Raw genomic sequence first — 22,059 nt, 5'->3', positions numbered from 1 at the left:
CTAGGTCAAACCAAAAGGACCGACTGTGGCTGTCTCCTTCTTATCTAAACTGTGATCAAGCAATAATTAGAGAATTCTGAAGGATCATATGAGTAATGTTTATCTATTTTCCTGTATGGATAGCTTTGGTTGGCTAGGAACACATTATGTAATCTGGGTAGGGATAGAGTACAACATATCTTTTTGCCTCTGAATCCATACAGCTAGGATTCAAATCATGCTTTCTCAGGGCTAAACACATCTCAAAAACTGAATAAACGAAACAAACAAAAACCCATGGTAACTATAATTTTTACTTAAAAGTAAAATTTTACTTAAAAGCTCCTGACCTATAAATATCAGAAATTGGTGAATAGTTAAATCTAATAGTGCAATCACAATATTCCAATTATTGTGTGTACTGTAATATATTTCCATGTTCTGAATATTCAATTGTCTTTGAACTTTGAAGTTTTCTTTAAAAACTAGGCAGGAGGAATGAAGAGAGCCCACAGAATATAGCATTGTTTATGCATCTATAGAACAGAGAAAAATGTAAAGGAGGCACCATGAAAAAGCTATGTTGGTAACCAGAGGTTTCCTTATTTCTGGGAGTGTATAGACAAGTCAGAGAGATTACATATAAACAAAGTCTATAAATAAAAATTGAATCAGGAATTCTAGAGAAGAGCATTCTTACCTACAAAGACTAGATTGTTGTAATTCTCCAACATCACATCCATGTACAATGCCCTCTGAGCACAATCTAGACGTTCCCATTCCTCTTTCGAGAGATCCACAGCCACATCCCTGAATGTTAACAGACTCTGCAAGAGAAAAATACCTATATACCAGTGCTGCTATACAAAATACATTCCTAGGTAAAAGAGCTTAAAGAACTGGAGACACTTCTGTGACATACATGAAGCATAGAAGTTGTTCAAAGACAAAGTTTTCTAGCAGGGTTGCAGGAATGTGTTAGAGGTTATTCACTGCTTCTCTTCCATAGACAATGTAATGAAAGACTTATGACACAGTTTCCATTCTTTTTGGTTTTTCGAGACAGGGTTTCTCTGTGTAGCATTGGCGCCTGTCCTAGAACTCACTCTGTAGCTCAGGCTGGCCTCAAACTCACAGAGATCCGCCTGCTTCTGCCTCCCAAGTGCTGGGATTAAAGGTGTGCGCCACCACCAACCCGGCATGGTTTCCATTCTTTAGGTCTCAATCCTTCATGAATTTGCTGATTATTTCCTAAGACCTAAGCAGCAGATAAAGGATGTGCCAATCACTATATTGAAAATAGTCTCTGCTGTTCAGATTCTGTAATGACTTTTTGTCCTTTAAAATGTAGTTTGGTTCCTATCACCCTGGTGGCACTACACAACAGATTTTAACCACAATTCCATGGGATGCCATATTCACTTCTGAACTATACATACATACATACACTCATATGTTCAGACAATCATACCCACATACATAAAATAAAACTGAAGTTTAATTATAGTATAAGAGTAAGATGGTCATAGTCAATACTGTATTTTCTATCTCTGTGAAAAGAAGATGACATTAACAGTGTCACAATCAGCAAAATTTTAGGGGATATAACATACATGTGAGGTCTATATGCAGGAATTTACCTTAATGAAGTATGCATTAAGATCAAATAGGATTCCCAGGGTAATCTCAGATGGTTAACTTATGATGAGCAAAACTGAGCTGTGCTTCCAAATTCTACAACTACAGATACTGTATTGACCCTATCTGTAGCTGGGCTAAATCATACTATATCCTAACATAGTCAATTGAGATCGTGAGGCATAGGTACAATGCTTTACCCTTTCTAAAACCAAGACATAAAAGGTAGAAACTAGGATACTACACTTTGCATCTGGTCACAGACACGTCAATGTTATGGAAGAAGCAAGCCACTTATTCCTTCCATCATCCATACTCTCTAGGTTGCTGATATATTTACCACTGGGATTCAAGGCAGTGAATCCCTTTGAATTCTACTTTTCCATAAATTGCTCAGTGATGTCATCAAAAAGTCCATGTATTTGCATGTCCACATTGATACAAAAGGACACAGTCTATCCTATGTAGATACTCGCCATCAACATATTCTTTGAGTATCATTTGCAATATATTCTCTTTCATAAGGGCAGGTCTTCAGTCTATGAAAATTTATATCCTCAAAGTAAAACATGGAGTGAAAATATAAGGAGAAAGGGCTGTGTTATATATGTGAAAGATCTACAGACTTACTCTTGATTACCAGAGGAAAAAAAGAAGATAAATCATAGAAAACAAATACTTTAAATAACATTACCAGAGGTAGACAATTAAAGACTTAAATGGTTTCAATAATTAAAAAAAAAAAAAAAATTCAAAAGATGTAAAAGAAACACTGACCTCGGGAGCATTTCCCAGAGAAGCATTCATTCTTCTTGTTGCTCTTCTCTGAGTTTCTATCTTTGGACCAAAATCTGGAATTCTTCCTGAAATTTCACATCAAGGTATCAAAAATACAAAGCTAAAATTAATACAACTGTTTTATGAACAATGCAAAACCACATAAAAAGACCCAAAAATCAAAATGATACCAGAAATCTTTTCAACATTTCTGTTCCCAGAAAAGCACAGAGGGATATAATTAGGAGTGGAGAAAGAAAATGGCTATGAACCTTAGCATTGCACCCAAAACCATCAGCTCTTAAAATTAATGGAGAAGCAAGGGCACATGAAGGAAATTTATGAAATAACAAAGGTCATGCACCTAAGCAGCACTGCAGATCACAATTAAAGGCAATGTATACATAGAAAAATCAAGAGTGAAATGATGATGCAGCAGTTAAGGCATTTTACATAAGAAATCAACATACAGAGAGCTGTGAAGAACTAGACTATACCCAACACACAAAACCAGTAAACTAGAATCTCTACCTAGAAGGAGATAAATTAATACTAGCCATTTTACCACCAAGAATACTAGGAAGGAAGGGAGGGAGGGAGGGAAGGAGGGAGGGAGGAAGAAAAAAGGAATTAATGAATTTACACAACACCAAATCCCTCTGATAAGAAAATTGCAGTAGAAATTAAAATGTCATTAGACAAACTTCCAACAGATTTTATGATAAATTTCTAAAGGAAACAGGAAGAAAAGGAACACAGCTCAATGCAGTAATGGGTAGGTGTGTCACAACAAGATAAAGAGTAAATAGGAAAGAAGAACAGTATTTGCAGGAAAACTATAAGGAGAGGAAGATGCAGACTCCCCAGTGTAGCAGAATGGTTAGAAGTTCTTATTAATAAAATCAAACCTAAGGCCAGTTATTGGGGTGAATGCTGGAAGGTCAGAGACACAGAACAAGCCACAGTTTCCTCACCTCGCCAGTTCCTCAGCTGGTCTTGTTTCCTCAGACTGCAAGCTTCTGTGTCCTCATCCCAATGGCTCTCACCTGAACTGCTGCTCCAAAGCCTAAAAGCCTAACCAGCCAAATGCCTAACTTAGTTCCTGGTCCTCACGCCTTATATACCTTCCTGCTTTCTGCTATCACTCCCTGGGATTAAAGGCTGGATTTCTGGGATTAAAGGCACGTGTCACCATGCCTAGCTGTTTCTAAAGTGGCCTTGAACTCAGAGATCCGCCTAGCTCTGCCTCTCAAGTGCTGGGATTAACGCCCAACTTCTGCTATGGCTTGCTCTAACCCATTTTCTAGCCACCATTTCTGGCTCTGTTCTAGTGGCTGTCTGTTCTCTGACCCCAGATAAATTTATTAGGGTGCACAATATTGTGGGAAACACAATACCACCACATCCCAGTCTTACTGATTCAAGTACCACGAGAGTGAGCTAGAGAAATGTGAGTAACAACAACAAACATCATTACATTATAAAAATGTAAGGCACTCTTTAAAAACCGATTTAGATTGTAATTTAGTAAACAAAAAAAAGCAATTAAAATATGAAACCTGGGGCTGGAGAGACAGCTCACAGTTAAGCTCTTGTTAGCTAGGCATGGTGGCACACATCCTTAATCTCTGTACTTGGGAGAAGTAGGCAGATCTCTGAGAGTTCCAAGTAGCCTGGTCTACACAGATAGTTCCAGGATAGCCAGGGCTACATCAAGAGACCCTGTCTGGAAAAAACCAAACAACAGCACTTATTATTGTTCTTCCATTGGACTTCAGTTGGATCCCCAGCACCCACATGAGAGCTCACAACTACTATCTGTAGCTCTAGTTCCTGGGGACCTGTCACCCTCTTCTGGCACCTGGTGCACAGACTTATGTGCACACAAAACACTCATGCAAATAAATATTTTTTAAATGAAAAAATAAAAAACAAAAACAAATTAAGGAGAAATGGGTAGGAAAGAAAGGCACCAAGGTCCTTTATAATGAAGATGTGATCATACGCACTTCTCCCTACACTGTGTATTTCTGGTAAGTAAAATAAGCTCTCGTAGTCCAGTGTTTGTTACACATAATGGTAAGAAACTTAGAAGCCTGTTCTCTATAATTAGTTTACTGACAGGGCAATTTGGCCAGGCCAGGAGTCTCTGTGGATAGATCACAAACAGGATTTTCACAGCTAAACTCGAAGATGAAATTACAAAGTGTCTGGCTTTGTTAAATGAAGGTCCGTCAGATACTGAATTGCCCTGTGCTTCCAACAATGGCAGCTGATAAGGAGACTCAAAGTGTTCATCTGCTCTGACCCCTTAGCAATTAACACTTTGTATGATACAAGATATCAGGCTCAGTTAACCAACCGTCTATGTTTAAGTCCTGAAATTTACATGATTAACCGGAAAAAGCTGTTAAACGACTAACCATGTCAGAGAAAAACATCTTTATGCCTGGTTACAGTGAGAAAGGATACATAGATGGCCAGAATTGCAGGGAGATGGCCGGGCTTCACAGCACAGAACAAAAAAGATACAAGGTTCCCTCCCTGCTCTGGCTGCAGGACAGAAAATGTATTTTTATATTTGACACTTTTTTTTCTGCTAGCCAGCCTCTGATGAAAGCCCTGATGTGAATCAAAGCTGCTCGCTTCCCCATCTGATTTACACAGGTCGCCAGGTCACCCACAGACACCACTCTGTCCATTGGTTACTTGCATATGGCTCCCAGCTGTTCTCTCCTGCTGGAAGCTGTGAAGAGAAACTGACAGTTTTGCCACATAATGTTAGCCTATAGTGTTAAATACACTTAAGAAATATAGAGTAGTACACAATTTCTTTACTTTTTTTTTTACATCTCTCAATAGTTTAGCCTTCTCCCCTTGTAATTCCTTCGGCTTATCTCCTTAGGAAGACAGTGTAGAGGCAGAAACCACCCCCTTTATACCCACAGTTGCAGCCACCCACTATCAACAGCAGGCAAGCTTATGCTGCCTGTGTCTCTTATCACTTATACAAGGAATGCTTTGAGACCCTGACAAGAGTTTTCAGGAACCGTTTTACTGACTAAACTTTCTGCATATAAACTATGAAGAAAAAGCTGAAGAATAAAAGAGCATGACCCAAACAGTTTATTGCTGTGGAATGTCTTCTATATGCTGTTAATATGTGTTGCTCTGATTGGTTGATAAATAAAATTTCATTGCCCTATGGCAAGGCAGCTTAGAAGCAGGCGGAAATCCAAGGGATAGACAGGAAGAGAGACAGGAAGAAGGCAGAGAGAGATGCCAGCAGACCAGTAAAGCCACAGAACATGTGGCAAAACATAGAATAGAAATGGATTAATTTAAGATATAAGAGCTAGATAGCAAGAAGCCTGCTATGACCATAGTTGGAAAACAATATAAGCCTCTGTGTGTTAACTTGGGTCTGAGAGGCTGCAGCCCGGGTGGGACCAGAGAAACCATCTGGCTACCGTTTGTGTGTGAATTTATTCTATTTTTACCCCTCAGATAAAAAAAAGTCCCAAATTAGTTTTAAATACACTATGGTTTATTCTACAAACCCTGTGTATAGTCTTGGAGCTGGACTCCATGGCATACTTTATACCCAAACTTATAGGACACAATGAAAGTGGTGCTAAGAAGGAAGTTCATAGCACTAGGTGCCTACATAAGGAAATAGGAGAGACCACATACTAGCAACTTGACAGCACACCTGAAAGCTCTAGAACAAAAGAAAGCAAGTTCACACAAAAAGAGGAGACAGCAGAAAACAAACTGAATACTGAAATCAATAAAATAAAAACAAGGAAAACATTACAAAGAATCAATGAAACAAAGAGTTGGCTGTTACGATACGCTGCAGGAGAGGTCTTCGCAGGTTGGGCCAGGGTACCCCAGGAATGAGGGAAACAGGCCATGCAGGTGGCCACATGGTGTCATGCTACTCACACCATGCACACATGGCATCCATGTGGAGAGTTTTATCATTAGAGGAGGAGGGGAAAGGGAATCGAGAGACGGAGTGAGAGAGAAAGAAAAGGAAAATGGAAAGCAGAAGTGTGCACTACATCATGGCGAGAAAGGGAGGAGGAAGAGAGGGGGTTTTTCTTATAAGACCCCTCCCCTTTTTTTTGGTTTTTCGAGACAGGGTTTCTCTGTAGCTTTTGGAGCCTGTCCTGGACTAGCTCTGTAGACCAGGCTAGCCTCGAACTCACAGAGATCCACCTGCCTCTGCCTCCTGAGTGCTGGGATTACAGGCGTGCGCCACCACCACCCTGATTCATAGGAGCCTTTTATGTAAAATGACATCAGGACACTGGGCAGCCCCAAGGGGATGTTCAGAATGCTAACATTGGTTCTTCAGGAAAATCAAAAAGATAGACAAAACCCCTAAGCACACTAACTAAAAGATGTAGAAATTATGTCCAGGTCTAGAGAGATGGCTCAGAGGTAAAGAGCACTGGCTGTTCTTCCAGAGGTCCTGAGTTCAATTCCCAGCAACCACAAGGTGGCTCACAACCATCTGTAACGAGATCTGGTGCCCTCTTCTGGCCTGCCAGCATACATGCAGACAGAACACTGTATACATAATAAATAAATAAATCTTTAAAAAAAAAAAATTATGTCCAAATTAACAAAATCAGAAACGAGAAGGGGATGTATCAACAAGATGAAGAAAATCCAAAGAGTCATTGAGTCATTGTTTAAAAACCTGTAATCCAATAATCAGAAACTAAAAGAAATGGGCTCTTTCTGCACTCTCTCCTTCTGTATTCTCTCCCCTCCATGCGGTCTTTCTCTCCCCCAACCCCCAATAAAGCTCTAGAAGGGAAAAAAAAAGAGAAAGAAAGAAAGAAAGAAAGAAAGAAAGAAAGAAAGAAAGAAAGAAAGAAAAAAGAAATAGGTGGTTTTCTCAATAGATACCACTCACCAAAGTTAAATCTGGACCTACAATTTAAATAAAGTTATAATCCCAAAGAAAATAGAAGCAATCATTAAAAATCTCCCAACGAAAAAGCCCACGGCCATATGGTTTTAGCACTGAATTCTCCCAGACACTCAAAGAAGTGCTAATACAAATATTCCTCCAATTACTACACAAAATAGAAACAGAAAGAACAGTGCCAAATTCATTTTATGAGACCACAGTTGCCATCAAACTGAAACCACACAAAGAGACAACAATGAAAGAGAATTACAAACCAATTTTCCACAGGAACATAAATGCAAAAATGCTCAATAACATACTTGCAAACCAAATCAAAAAGATCATCCACCAAGATCAAGTCGGCTCCAATGCAGAGATGCAGGGATAGTTCAACATATGAAACTGTCAATGTAATCAACCCACCAGATAAACTAACTGAAGGGGGGAAAAAACCACATGACAATATCATTAGATACTTAAAAATCATTTGACAAAATCCAATGCCCCTTCATGACAAAAATATTGGAGAATTAGACATACAAGAGACCTACTTAAACATAAAGGCAATTTACAGCAAGCCTATCTATACCTAACATGAAATTAGATGGAAAGAAACTCAAAGCAATTACACTAAAATCAGGAACAAGATAAAGCTGTCCATTCCCTCCATATCAGTTCAAAGTAGGACTTGATATTCTAGGTGTAGCAAAATAGATCATGGAGAAACAACTTGAAAAGAAAGAAGTCAAGGTATCATTATTTCATATGTTATGATAGTATGGCATAAACTGCATGTAATCACTGCTGCTTGACAAAGTTCTTCCATTTAAACAATGTGACCCGATTCTCCAGCACTTTTTCACTTTCATTTTTGATGATCCTCAACGTGTTTTGGGAGTTTCCTTATGCCTCTTCCTTTATGAAAATTGGTGTGGGCTTTGGAGAAGGACAAAAAAATGTATGCTATGGTAGTCTCTATAAACAGAATAATTCTTGGAAAATTATCCACCTCCATGAAACCAGATAGCATGATGATTCTGCCTGCATAAAGGAATTTACCAACTGGGCACACCTGACTCCAAGGATGAAAAGCATACAATACAGGTCCAGAGCCTGAGGCCATTAAGGGCAAGAGTTCAGTTATTAAGTATAGAGTGTTCAGTTGGAACCTTCAGCTTACCCCTGCATGATCAAGAAAGCCCCATTCCTGTCTCTTTCTCTCCAAACCACGCCCACTCAGAGTCTCTGAACAAAGGAAAGGTGCCAAAAAGCCCTGTTCTGAATTCTTGGCTGCTACTACTGCTTACTCCCGAGGCTGAGAGCTAACAAAGTCCCTGCTTAATGTGCTCACCTCTCGAGCATACTTGAGTGAAATTCAGCTTGTGGTGGACACATCATCATCCCTTGTCTATAACCTAAAGTTTCCCTGCTTTTGTTTGTGGGCAAGGCTTCTCTGACCTCCATCTCTGGGACTAGAGAACCTGCCTAGGAGTCACTTTGCTCAAATAAACCTGTTAACTTTTTTTTTTTTTTCAAATCAGCTTGATCTGGCTTACTGCATCAGGTGCAGCAAACCATCAAAGATCTGCCTGCCTCTGCCTCCCGAGTGCTAGGATTAAAGGTGTGCAACACAACTGGAGATTGCTCACTTCTTAAAAACAATAACATCATGAAATTTGCAGGTAAATAGTTGGAACTAAAAAAAAAAAAAAATCATCCTGAGTGAGGTAACCCAGACCCAGAAAGACAAACATAGTCTGTATTAGTTACTTATTAGTAGACACTGGCTGTTAAGTAAAGGATAATCATTCTTCCATCCACAGACCCAGAGAGGCCTCAAAGGGGGATCAAAGGGGGAACACATGGACCTCCCAGGGAAGGGAAAATAGAATTTTCAGGTGAACTAGGGACAGGTGGGGAGGCGAACAAGAAGGATCAGGTGGGGGTGGGGAAAAATAAGTACTGTGAGAAATGACTGGAATAAGGGGATTTGTGGGCAATGTGAAAACCTAGTACAGTGGAAACTCACTACAAGAGTGATCCTATCGAAGACTCCTAATAATTGAGAAACCACCAACCTACAATCTATCCTACCTGCAAGATGTGCTGGGGCAATGGTGGTGCAAAACTTGTGGGAGGCCAACCAATGACTGGTCCAACTGAAGGCCAATGTTATGAGAGGGAGCCCATATCTGACACTGCCTGAATGGCTGGGAACCAGAGGCTGGATAGCTCAGAGACCTCAAATTCAACCAAATACAAATGGCATAAATAAATGAATGAACAAACAAACAAACTAATAAGTTAGTTCATGGCATGGTTCCCAATGACATTCAATTTTACTCATTGATCATATTCTGCTTTACTCATTGATTGGTGCCTAGCCTGTCATCAGACAGATGGCATACAGCAACTGCCGGAAACTGACAAACCCACAGCCAAACATTAGGTGGAGGCAGGGAACTTCTGCAAAAGAGGAAGGAAAGATTTTAGGAGCCCGGGGATGGGGGGGATGGAGGGGATGTCAAGGATACAGTAGAACAAAGCCCACAGAATCCACTAAGCACAGTTCATAGGGAACCACAAAGACTGGAGCAAAAGTCACTGACCATTTTATGGGTCTGAGCTAGGTCCTATGCATATGTTATGGTTGTAAAGTTTGGAGTTCTTGTGGAATATCTCTATCTTGAGCTGAATTTTTCTAGTTCCAACTATTTACCTGCAAATTTCATGATATCATTGTTTTTAAGAACTGAGCTAGGTCTTACGCATGTTACGTATAGTTGTGCAGTTTGGTTGTTCTTATGGATATAACTTGAGGGGGTATCTCTAACTCTTTTGCCTTCTCTTGGGACACATTTCCTCCTACTGGTTTGCATTCTGCAGCTTTGATAGGGGAGTTTGTGCCTAGTCTCATTTTAACTTGATAAGCTGTATTTGGTTGATAATCCTTTGGAGGCCTGTGATTTTTTTTTTTTTTTTTTAAGGAAATGAAAAAGTAAATCTGAGGGAAAGGGCAGGTGGTGTAGGACTGGGAAAATTGGGGAAGGGAGAACTATGGCCAGGTTGTAATGTATGAGAAAAAATTAAAAAATAAATGAAATAAAAGAAAATCAATCTTTTAAAAATATGTACACCTAATATGCACTACACCCCTTCTCTGCCAAGTCAAGGTTCAAATTCAAATTACTCTATAATGACAAATTCTGCAGAAAATGCACAAAAAAGAACTCAGAGGCACTGTGTCTGTAGGAATCCAAATTTCTGCAGCCACCATGCAGGTCAGCATACAGCTTCTTCAACAATCACATAAGCAAAAATTCTCATAAGATTTAACTATACTAAACATGTGGTTCTATAAGAAATAACTACAGTACATTCTTGCAAAATTGAACTACTCACTGACAAACATGCATGTGAATAAGAAAAGCAGAATACACATATTACATGTGAACAATAACACACATCTTTCATGGTCTCACTAAAATATGGAAAATAAATTGAAAAGGGACTTTATGTTAGGTAAGAATTTTATGCAAAATTCATTTAAACAGGAATGAGGAATTTTTGCAAAATAGGAAAAATAATGCTAAGTTAATATGAAAATTTGAGACAGCACAGAGTTAAAAAACTTTCAAAAGAACAAAAGACGTTTCAAAAGCTATTAAAATAAATGCAATAAAAACAACAGCATTGCTTAAAGAATGACAACAGGTGACATCAATAGCATGACAAGTAAGACAAATTTAAAACTGTGGAAAACACTACACAATTTAAAACTCTCAGCAATTCTTATCACAGTCCCGAAGGCATCATTTTAGGAAATGGGAAAAGTGACCATTATAGGAAGAGAATCTTAAGAATCTACCAAAAATACCAAAGGTAGAAGATCTGGATATAAACCTAGTGGTACCTATTTTCCTACTTTTATAACGTGCTAAAACTTAAGTGAAGAAAACCATTTATATTTATATGAAGACACAAATGAGATATGCACTGGATTTGGATTTCACTATAGACATGCACAGTCTAATAAATTATATTTTTTCATAGTTTACATTTTAGATAGATACATGATCTTCAAACACTTTGATGACCTACAGAATATGGCATTTTAAATGTATTGTTAACCTAAGGCTTTACATGACAATAAGACACACGTGCTCCTGGCAGCACCAATTTACTTCAGAGATGACAGGCATCTAGGAAACTCCTTATTGAGTTTGCTTTCATGGTTGCAAGGTTAGCCACTGGACAAATTAATTGTTCTTGCCTTTGACTGCTAGCAATGTGCTGTGCAGACCAGACATGCAAAACACACAGGAAAAATACTGTTGAACTTCGTTAAAACAAGGCAGGATCATCCTTCAAAATTCCTGCTTCACAGAAGAGTCTGTTCCATATTCTGAAGGACACAGAGGAGAAAGCAACCGATGAACTTTGCCAATACAAGGTAGTACAGTCCTTTAAATTTCCTGCTTCACTGAAACATGGTTCTTCCTTTACATGTTCTGTGTTCTCTGGAAGAATAACCAATGCTGTATACTGCCTGATCTCTCCAGCCCTCTTATCTAGATTTTAATGAGAATTTCAAAGAAAATTGAATATTCTGAGCAAGAAAGTGCATTGCAGTATACATAGTAATTGGAATGTTCTTTTTTACTATTGGATTATTCTATTTCTAATTTTATAAATGGAGAGCTTTTAGATTAGTGAAGAACTTTTGTTTGTGAGTATATTATTGTTTTGTTTAGTTATTTAGTCCTGGCATAGCATGGTTTTAATCATAGCACTAGGGAGGCTAAAGCAAGAGGATTAGTTGAGTTCCATGACAACCTAGGCTAGTTACACAGTTCTTTGCCGACCAATGCTTTATATAATGGCTGTTTCTCAAAAGCATACGCAACAAGAAAACAGAGAAATTTCTTTCAAATGATCCTTCAGAGAGCTCCTTTCTCAGAATTCATTATTACTCAGCTACTTAACTGATTTTCCGCAAGATGTGCAGTTTAGCTAAGAATCAGAAATTTATTATTCTTCCTTTAGTGTTGAGTGGAGGTTCTCCTGAGCTTACATTTAAGGATAGTGAAACACAAAGGTCCTCTGATGAGAACTCTATTCCTAAGAAGGGCTAGCTTACTTTTCTTAAGGAAACAGCAGTTATTGCATCTGTTACTTATGCACCAATCCCTATTATCCTTAATTGCGCTAATTTTCCAGACAACAATCACATGTGTGTTAAATAGAAGAAGGTCCTGAATCACAGTGCAAAGCATATTGTGCATCAGCATGTGAATATCCGAGAGAAATCTTACAACTGCAATGAACTTGGCAAAATGATTCAGGAATCCTCCCAGTGTACATTTTACAACACAAGTGATATTGCAGAAAACTCCAACAAGTACAGATTTGGAAACCACAGAGATGCTTTTATCTCTGAAAATCAAACCTAAACAGCCATGAAAATGGGAACATTAGAGAAGAACTTTTCAAATATAAAGACTGTGTAAAATGTTTAAATGTGGTTGGGGCTTAAGCTCAGTGGTAGAGCGCTTGCCTAGCAAGCACAAGGCCCTGGGTTCGATACTCAGCTTAAAAAAAAAATGTTTAAATTTGTGTTCTAGCCTTGGTCAAATCCTACAAATCTACACAAGAAAGCAACAACACAAAAGTACAGAGAATGATCAATATTTTGACTCTAAAAAGAAACACACACTGAAACGAAACCACAGCAATGCCAGAAATGTAGAAATGTTTCAAGATATATTCAAACCTCAGTAGACAGAAAGGAACTCATACAGTAGAGAAACCTTATAAATGTACAGAATGTAGTGAGCCTTTCTCACATTTGTCACAATGTCATAACAAGATGCATTATGGAAAAATCCTGACAAATGTACAGAATGTGGAAAGTACTGTTATCATTCATCAGACTTGAAAAGACATTACAGAATCCAAGCGGGAGAAAAACTTACAAATTTACAAGTCCTTCATTTGCTGCTCAGGTATTAGGAAGCATCAGAATATTCATACAGGAGAGAACACTTACAAATGCAGTAAAAGTTGCAAAGAATTTATGCAGAAAGAACATCTTAGGATACATCACACAACACATAAATGAGAGAAGCTTTACACATGCAATGAATGTGAGAAATCCTTGACCAGTAGTTCACCAATGCAATACCAGTGCTCCCTGAGGAATGCAGTTTGAATGAAATTCAAGATATAGAACTCAAAATACAATTCAAAGTCATTTCCACAAAGCCAAGAGGCATAAAGAGGAAACAGGAACCTGAACTCAAAGAGGACAGGAACAAGCAGACCAAAGAGCAAAGAACTGCAGCAAATGGCACAGGAAACAATGAGGATGAGGCAGGATGGGAACACTGCAATCTAGAGATAGAACTCTAAGGAACCCCTAAACCAGAAATGAACAACTCTGTAAGCCTAATAAAACTCAATGGAGAGCCTGTCCACCAGGATACAGCAAGCATTAGAGTTTCTTTCAGTACAAGGCTAAGGAGCTGGCTCACTCAATCAAAAAAACAAAACAAAACAAAACAAACAAACAAACAACCATACGTCAAACAAATAAACTAAATTTCTATTGCTTTGGAAAGCATTGAGAAACAACAGGAAAAATCAATTAGAAGACAATACAGACAGTGTAATACTCTGCAGAGTGCTGTGGATATTGCTCTGTATAAATAAAATGCTGTTTGGCCAGTGGCCAGGCAGGAAGTATAGGCAGGACAAGAAAGAGAGAAGAGAATTCTGGGAAGTGGAAGGCTGGGGGAGGGGAGAGAAGGGGAAACGCTGCCAGCCGCTGCAATGACAAGAAAGAGATAAAGTAATGGTAAGCCACTAGCCACATGGCAACTTATAGACTAACAGAAATGGGTTAATTTAAAATAGAAGAAGTAGATAACAAGAAGCCTGCCACGGCCATACAGTTTGTAAGCAATGTAAGTTTCTGTGTGTTTACTTGGTTGGGTCTGAGTGACTGTGGGACTGGCGGGTGAGAGAGATTTGTCCTGACTGTGGGCCAGGCAGGAAAACTCTTAACTACAGCAGAGATACTAAGAAATTCTTTTTTTTTTTTTTTTTTTTTTGGAGCTGAGGATTGAACCCTGGGCCTTGCACTTCCTAGGCCAGCGCTCTACCACTGAGCTAAATCCCCAACGCCAATACTAAGAAATTCTTATTAGAGTCCTGCTAGCATTCTATCAGGAAATGAGCAGACAGACCACAAAGTGAACAGAATATGAAGGACCTACTCAAACCATCAGTTAGGAAATCAGGAAACAAACTTTGAGGATCATTTTCCTAATTTCACAGTATGCTTAAATGAAAGCAATGACGTTTCTATAATATTGATATGAACACAAAAACGTGACACAAACGAAATAAGGACATCATCATACATCTGCAGTCAAATGCATTGTATTTTTTCCTACTGTTATAACATAGAAAGTCAGTAATGTGTACAATAGGGTAATCATGAGATGATTTATAGCAGAATGTTCCAGAACCATTTCTATTGAAACAGAATACGGCAAAACACAGTTTGGTTCCTTGCACCCTCATGAAACTACACAACAGATTTTAACTCCAGTACCATGGAATCCAATGCTCAATTCTAAATTCTATAGGCAGGAAGCATACATATCACATATGCAAATATATTCACATAAAATAAATGTGAAATATAATTTTAATAAAAGATACTCTCTGCTGGATGGTGGTGGCACATGCTTTTATTCCCAGCACTCGAGAGGCAGAGGCAGGCAGATCTCTGTGAGTACAAGGCCAGCCTGACCTACAGAAAGAGCTCTAGGACAGCCAAGGCTATACAGAGAAACTCTGTGTCTCAAAACAAAACAAAACAATAAAAGATACTTTCTAAAATAGTCACAGTCTGTATTGAATTTTCTATTTCTATAAATTGAAATGACAATAGTCTCAGAGTCAACAAACGTTTAGGGAATATTCAGATGTATATTTGAGGTCTAGATGTAGTTTAAGAACTCTGTGTTATCAAATAGCATGCCAGTATCATATCTCAGATGGTGAAGTTATGATGAGCAAAACTTTGCTTCCAAATTCTACAACTGTCAGACTTGCTGCAATACTGACACTGGATCAATCCTGTCTGCAGCCACATCTCACTTGACTCTATTCTAACATTCTCAAAAAATAGATGTTGCAGTGTTATATACTGGCTCCATCATGAAAGTGCACCAGAAATGTAAACCTAGCGGTAACTTATGATTTTGCCTAACTCCTGTGCCATGGGTTTGGTGACTACCTCGGGGCTCCATAGGCAACATGCACAAGTACAAACAAAAATCAACAGAATTTTCAAAAACAAAGATAAATAAAAAGAACTAAAAGAATCTCCAGAAATCAAATATAGGTATTTATAAATTCCTTGAGGAATTTAGAAGATATTCAATGAGCTAAGGAAGAACAATAACAAGTAAATGAGGTGAGGAAATTCACAGTATAAAAGGAGCATTAAAGCAATACAAAGACAGTCTTGCTCTAGTGGTGCACACCCTTAATCCCAGCACTCGGGAGGCAGAGGCAGGCAGATCCCTATGAGTTCAAAGCCAGCCCAGTCTACAGTGTGAGTCCCAGGACAGCCAAGACTACACAAAAAAAACCTTATCTCGAAAAACCAAAATAAAACAGCCTTTTAAAAAAAGCAATACAAAGACAACAAAATAGAGCTCGGAAAGCCACAATACAAGGAAACAGGAGAGAAATTCTCAGCTTTGAGGACGGAAAGGGACATCACTCAACATCTCCACTACTCCTACCCAGCAGAAACCAGAGGACACATGGAGAAATCATTACCTTGAAATAACAAATGGGGGAGGACCTGATAAGCAGCAACAGAAAGGGGATATGTCCACTCTGAAGGTGGTTCCAAGAGAAGGTCCAAGAAATTCACAGCAGCAACACAGAATTTGATAGCTGTGTGGAGATGAAAGTGAAATGCAGCAACATGAAAAGCTCCAATGCAGAGCACCATGTGCAGCCAACTTTTCTCAGAGAGCAACATGCATGACCTTCAGGACCTCAGAAGACCAAATACAAACCACAGCACTGGAGTATGGCAGTGAGAATGTCAGTCAATGTGTTTGGTTTCAGTGCACTTCACATAGGAACATGGAAGAATCTGCTTCGTGTGACAATACACAATCCTTAATCCAACTAATGCAAATGCAGAGACTTTGTGATCATGAACTATTTGGAATGGGAATATGACTTTTCTATATCACAACAAACTGATCAGTTAGAACAGAGATCTGGTGCCTGTGCTGACATCTTAGAATAAGAAAACTGTGTTTGATACAATTCACTTTCCTTCCATTGCAGAGTTCTCTGTTGATGGAATGCTGGGTGACAGCATTTTCTGATGTTATAAATTCTTCCGCAATAATAGCAGACCCTTTCCAAAGTTACTGCTGTATTCCTAACTACATAACCAATATGATAAAATCTGTCCATAAACACAAAAAACTTTATTTATTTATCCTACACAGGGATCATTCCTGACTTGTTTATGTGAGCTGTCAACAATCTGGCACATATCCAGGCTCCACATTTACTCTCACAGATAGTGACACCTTCAAGTTCTTCCCTAGACTGTTATTTTAAGTCCTTTTGTAATACCTCCTGATGAATTTACTTTCTTTTTTAAAGGTTTATTTATGTTATTTGGATGGGTGTCTTTGCCTGCATGTAGGTCTGTGCACCTCATGTTGCAGAACCTGTAGTAGCCAGAAGAGGGCCAAAGGGCCCCTTCTGAGTTCCAGAAGGGAAGAAATTGCAGGGAAGATACATGGAATGGAACCTGGAGTGAGACAGAATTCATGGAACATAGAGGATACTTTTTCAGTTTTGGGGTACATGCCAGCTCATAAGAGACACAATCACACAGAAGTGGGGTGATGAAGACACATTGAGAAATTTTTGGCAACAAGAGGCATTGGTTATAAAAGACATTGTCCATAATTATGTGCCTGAAGGCTTACTAGCAGAACAAGTCAATCTGAAATATCATGTAGAAAGATGGTAGTAAGGTTATGTAGAAATTAATGAAATAGAGACTCAAAAGATAATACAGTGACTCAACATGGCAGATTTGTTTCTGTGAAGAGACTAAACAACTGGCAAAGCATTGTTCACCTAATCAAAACTAAAAAAAGGGAATCCATTTGTATTAGAACCCGAGCTGGAAAGGGGACACTGAAATGTATGACAATGTCAGTGTTACCTTATGCAGTGTTGTGGAAAGTCAATCCCAAATCAATCAGAACTGAAGAAGTGATGAATTCCAAAGAAACAAGTGAATAATCGACCATCTTTATTACAAAAGTAAAACACATATTAAGCAGAGCTGAGACGGAAGCAGCATGAGTTTCCTCCAACAGTGTCTGAGGACTGGCAGCACAGAATATTCCTTTCCTCTAGACAAACCTAATGCTAATACCAAAGGGAGACCAGTAAATAAAACAGAAAGAAAATGAACACTAGAAAGTCATCATAAAGAGCTGGCTCTACCTTGACACCCAAAGTAGATGAGCCCAAAAAAAACAAACAAAAGCATAGAACAGTTGATGGGATTGACACAGACACAGATATTCTCTTTATATTACAAGGAAATGGAAGAAAAACTGAGTTCACAACAAGAATTCACGACCTACAAATCAATGAATGTAAAACAGCAAATATGTGGACTCAGTGAGAAGAAAAAACACTATGTCAACAGATACATAAAAGCCCAGTGGTAAAATATGACATTTGCTCAGTATAAAGCTCTCCAGAATGTGAGAACAGGAGAAACATACCTCAGCATAATAAACATGGAGACACAAAGCTAAACCAAACAGTACAAAAGAAGGACAACTTGAATTATTCCACTTGAATCAGGACTAACTCAACCCAGGGCATCAGTCAAGAAAGACAGAGAAAAGTTTAAAGAGGACAACATAGGAGAGTCAGAAAAGGCTCAGATCAGACCACTCACACTGTCTACAGATACCTTGAACTCCCTTGTCATAGCATTCATATTATCAAAAATTACCATCCTGGATGGGGCAGGGGGCACAGTTATCAATGGCCATAACCAGATTTGGATCCTGTGTGCAATAATCCGAATCTGTCAGGCAAGGCATGCCCACAGGTGTCATAGGGGCAAGATTATTTTATGCATACCAGAAGGTCTTCTGGTTCAATATAAGGCAAGCTCCACAGACAGAAATATATGTATGAATTGACTGAGAACCTGGCCAAGAACCAACAATAAGGAAGGTCACAAGGGCTCAGCAGGCATCCATTATTAATATTGGCTACATGTACAAATAACTCAACCTGCCTTTAAATGGCTCAGTTCACACTCACATCCAGGGTGCTGCTTTCAGCCTGGTCAAATAAACATTGTTTTCAATGGGCAACAGTCATGTCAGAGACTCATAATTTTACAGATACTGAGAACAATTGACTGCTTACTACGTAGTCAACAATGGGAAATCCACATTACAACATCTAGTATTTCTTTTTTCAGTGAAATTTTCCAAAATCATTAACAAGTAGAATCTGCCAAAACCCAATTTCACGTCCTGTTCCCACTGTCATTTGACACCTACCCCAGCCCTTCCTCACTCCTTCTGGCATACCTGGATCCTTTGCTACTGTCTCCTCTCTCTTCACCATCCAGGGCTCTTTGTTCTGATTCACAGCTGAGCAGGACTCACTGAGCAATGTGACACTTGTATATGAGAAATGGATTCTTCAAAAAAACACTTGGAACTTTTCATAGAACAAAAACAAAAGAGTGTAACACCTGCCAAAGGATAAACAGAAAGGAGAGAGAAAATATGAAAATTGTCTCTTTTTCTCTGAGGATCACACTTATGGGATGTGATGCTTCATTCACACACAGGTCACACACATGCAGAGTGTTCGGTCCAAGAACCCTGAAGGAGAGAAAGGGAGACTGCAAGAAAATTATTCTGACCCTCAGAAACAGACTGCTGCACCCCTTCTGAACAGAGGAGAAACTGCTCGCACCCCGGTCCTTCCCTCCCGCGTCCCAGCCCCGCAGCTCCTCTGACCTGGGAGGTTCCAGGGCCGCCGGGCTGCGGTTCCCGCCACTGCGCTGTGACTGTGACTTTCCTGCGGCTCCGGGAGATTTCGTGTCCCCGCAACACCCCGCCAGGACTTCTTATATAGTTCCGGAACACTCTTCTCCTGGAGTCGAACAGGGAATAGCGGAATTTCCTGTCCCTAGCCCCGCCCAATACACACCACTTCCGCTTAAGTACTTCCTACGACATTCCATCCTCGGGCTCTTTTTCTTACTTTTTCTATAAGTCCACCCGCTGTTTCTTTCTGCTAAAGGCCACTGATCAGGCAGGTGTCCCCGCCCCATCGGGGACCGTCCCTCCCACTGGGTCTCAGGCTGCCCTGGACCCGCTCTGCACAGCCTCCCCACATGCTTGCTGCCAGCCTGGACCAGAACTGGATCTGGGAGGACGCTGCACCCCGGTATCTGACCCTGTGCTCTGACCCCATCAGATACAAGCTAATGCCTAAGTTCTCATCTTGGAATACAAGCCGCCTGGGTAAAACACACAGCAAAAAGAAAACAAACACCCTGAATTCTGATGCTAAAGCCCCATTCCCAAAACACATTAAAACTAAGATAAAACACCCTTGGCTCAAAACACAAACCATGTCTGTATCCCCTAAGGAAAGAAAGTGAAATGATATCCAATATACAGAACTCAAAAACCAGAGTCATGTCCAAAATGCTCAAAACATGTAAAGCATGTGAATCAACTCAAAGAAGACTGGAACAAAATGATCCGTGGAAAGAAAACACTAGCAAAAGCCTGAAGGATGTGAAGACATTGTAGGATATGAAAATTAAATTCAGTAAGTACTTAGAAATACCGAAAAAAAAAAAATCCAAACTGAAATGAAACAGGAAATGAAAAATGCAATAACTCTGATATAAATCAAAGAGATCAATCAGGGTAGGAACAGAATATCAGGCTTGAAGAAAAGGTAGAGGAGCAGGATGGCTCAAAGAAAATAATGAATGAAAATAAAAATGTTCTTTGCAAGTAGCACTAGTTAAAGGTAAAAGTGAAGTTGCATCTGTATATTCTACATTTATTTGAAATATTCTAAATTTTTGAAACAGAATCTCACTCTGGAGAGCTTTCCTGGGAATCTGGATAATCATTTCCATCACTATGCAAATGAAGTGACACTAAAAAGCCATCTTTATCCTTCCCTCACAGAACTCCACTACTGCCACTCAAATGTCCGGAATTATACTATTAGCAGTGTTGACTTGGCAGAGCACAATTCAGTAACTCAGGGTTTAGAAAGGAAATAGGGGGGTTGGGGATTTAGCTCAGTGGTAGAGCGCTTGGCTAGCAAGCACAAGGCCCTGGGTTCGATCCTCAGCTCAAAAGACAGAAAGGAAAGAAGGAAATAGGCAGCTCAGGAAGTCAGTGGTCAGTCAGACCATTAACAGCCCAGTGCTGAAGTCATGCTGTGCTGTGAGATGGGGATGTTGTGCTTGTGCTAACACAGAAACAAGTTGGTCTTCTGGGAAGGATACTGAAGATATCCTTTTATAGAAAACAGAAAATTCCTTTTGAAAACTCAGTGGTGAATGTACAAGCTTGTGGCTGTTCAAGATGCATAAAATAAGCCATTGAAATGGGCACAGCCTTAAACAGCTCAGTTATACTATCCCATCTAAGGATCTGGGAATATTGAGGAAGGGGCAGTGGGAAGGAAATAAGACAATAAACATGGGGACCGGCCAGGACACAGCATGCTCGAGACTCCACACAGCTGTTGTAATCAGTAACCCAGAGCAACTGTACTCACCTGCACTGGGCTCAGTCAAGGCCAGCCCAGGACACAATCAGTCTAGGAAGGGGAGAGGCTCACAGGACCCCACCCTTTACCTCTCAACTGTGGCCATGGAGAGATTTTAGGAAAAGGGGAATCACTGTCTTTACTTGTGTCTCTTCTGCTGAGTCCAACAGGCTCCAAAACAGCTGCAAACCCACATCCTCACAGATGGCCCTGGTTAATCTTGGTGGGTCAAAAGCAAAATGAGTAGAAATGAACATGAGAGAGAGTTATGGAATGAGGGAGAGAGAGAGAGATGGGGATAGAGAGGGAGGGAGACAGAGAGAAGGATGTGTATGGGCCAAGACTGTAGGGAGTAAGGGATCAGAGTGTGCCCTATGCTGTGGATATCGCTCTGTGTAAATAAAATGCTGATTGGCCAGTAGCCAGGCAGGAAGTATAGGCAGGAGAAGCAGAGAAGAGAATTCTGGGAACAGGAAGGCAGAGGGAGAGACACTGCCAGCCGCTGCCATGAGAAGCAACATGTAAAGACACCGGTAAGCCACAGGCCATGTGGCAAAGTATAGACTAACAGAAATGGGTTAATTTAAGATAGAAGAAGTAGATGACAAGAAGCCTGCCATGGCCATACAGTTTGTAAGCAATATAAGTTTCTGTGTGTTTACTTGGTTGGGTCTGAGCGACTGTGGGACTGGCTGGTAAGAGAGATTTGTCCTGACTGTGGGCCAGGCAGGAAAACTCTAACTACAAATGGCACCCAACGTGTTGGCAAGAGTTTCCACCTAAAACCTGAGAAAAAAGATTCTAAAACGGAGCTTAAAACAGCTTCC

At 39.7% G+C, this 22,059-nt stretch overlaps 1 protein-coding gene across 3 annotated transcripts in view; it reads right to left on the bottom strand.

Annotated features, from left to right (window-relative positions):
- The window catches only part of LOC118576636 (zinc finger protein 160-like), a 45,257-nt gene extending 25,669 nt beyond the window's left edge, over positions 1–19,588 (bottom strand). For all 3 annotated transcript variants that reach the window (XR_004943962.1, XM_036176829.1, XM_036176828.1), the window contains exons 1-4: positions 19,447–19,588; positions 19,009–19,175; positions 2,395–2,480; positions 680–806 (exon numbers count right to left, since the gene is read on the bottom strand). Coding sequence is in view for 2 of the 3 variants with exons in the window: in XM_036176829.1 (XP_036032722.1) it covers positions 680–806; positions 2,395–2,480; positions 19,009–19,045 (250 nt within the window). In the remaining variant the exon portion in view is untranslated. The remainder of the gene's footprint in view (positions 1–679; positions 807–2,394; positions 2,481–19,008; positions 19,176–19,446) is intronic.
- Between the last annotated feature and the right edge of the window lie 2,471 nt (positions 19,589–22,059).

This window comes from Onychomys torridus, unplaced genomic scaffold (genome assembly GCF_903995425.1).
Source record: "Onychomys torridus unplaced genomic scaffold, mOncTor1.1, whole genome shotgun sequence".
Classification (NCBI taxonomy): Eukaryota; Metazoa; Chordata; class Mammalia; order Rodentia; family Cricetidae; genus Onychomys; species Onychomys torridus.
This window is presented reverse-complemented; position numbering and strand designations above follow the sequence as displayed.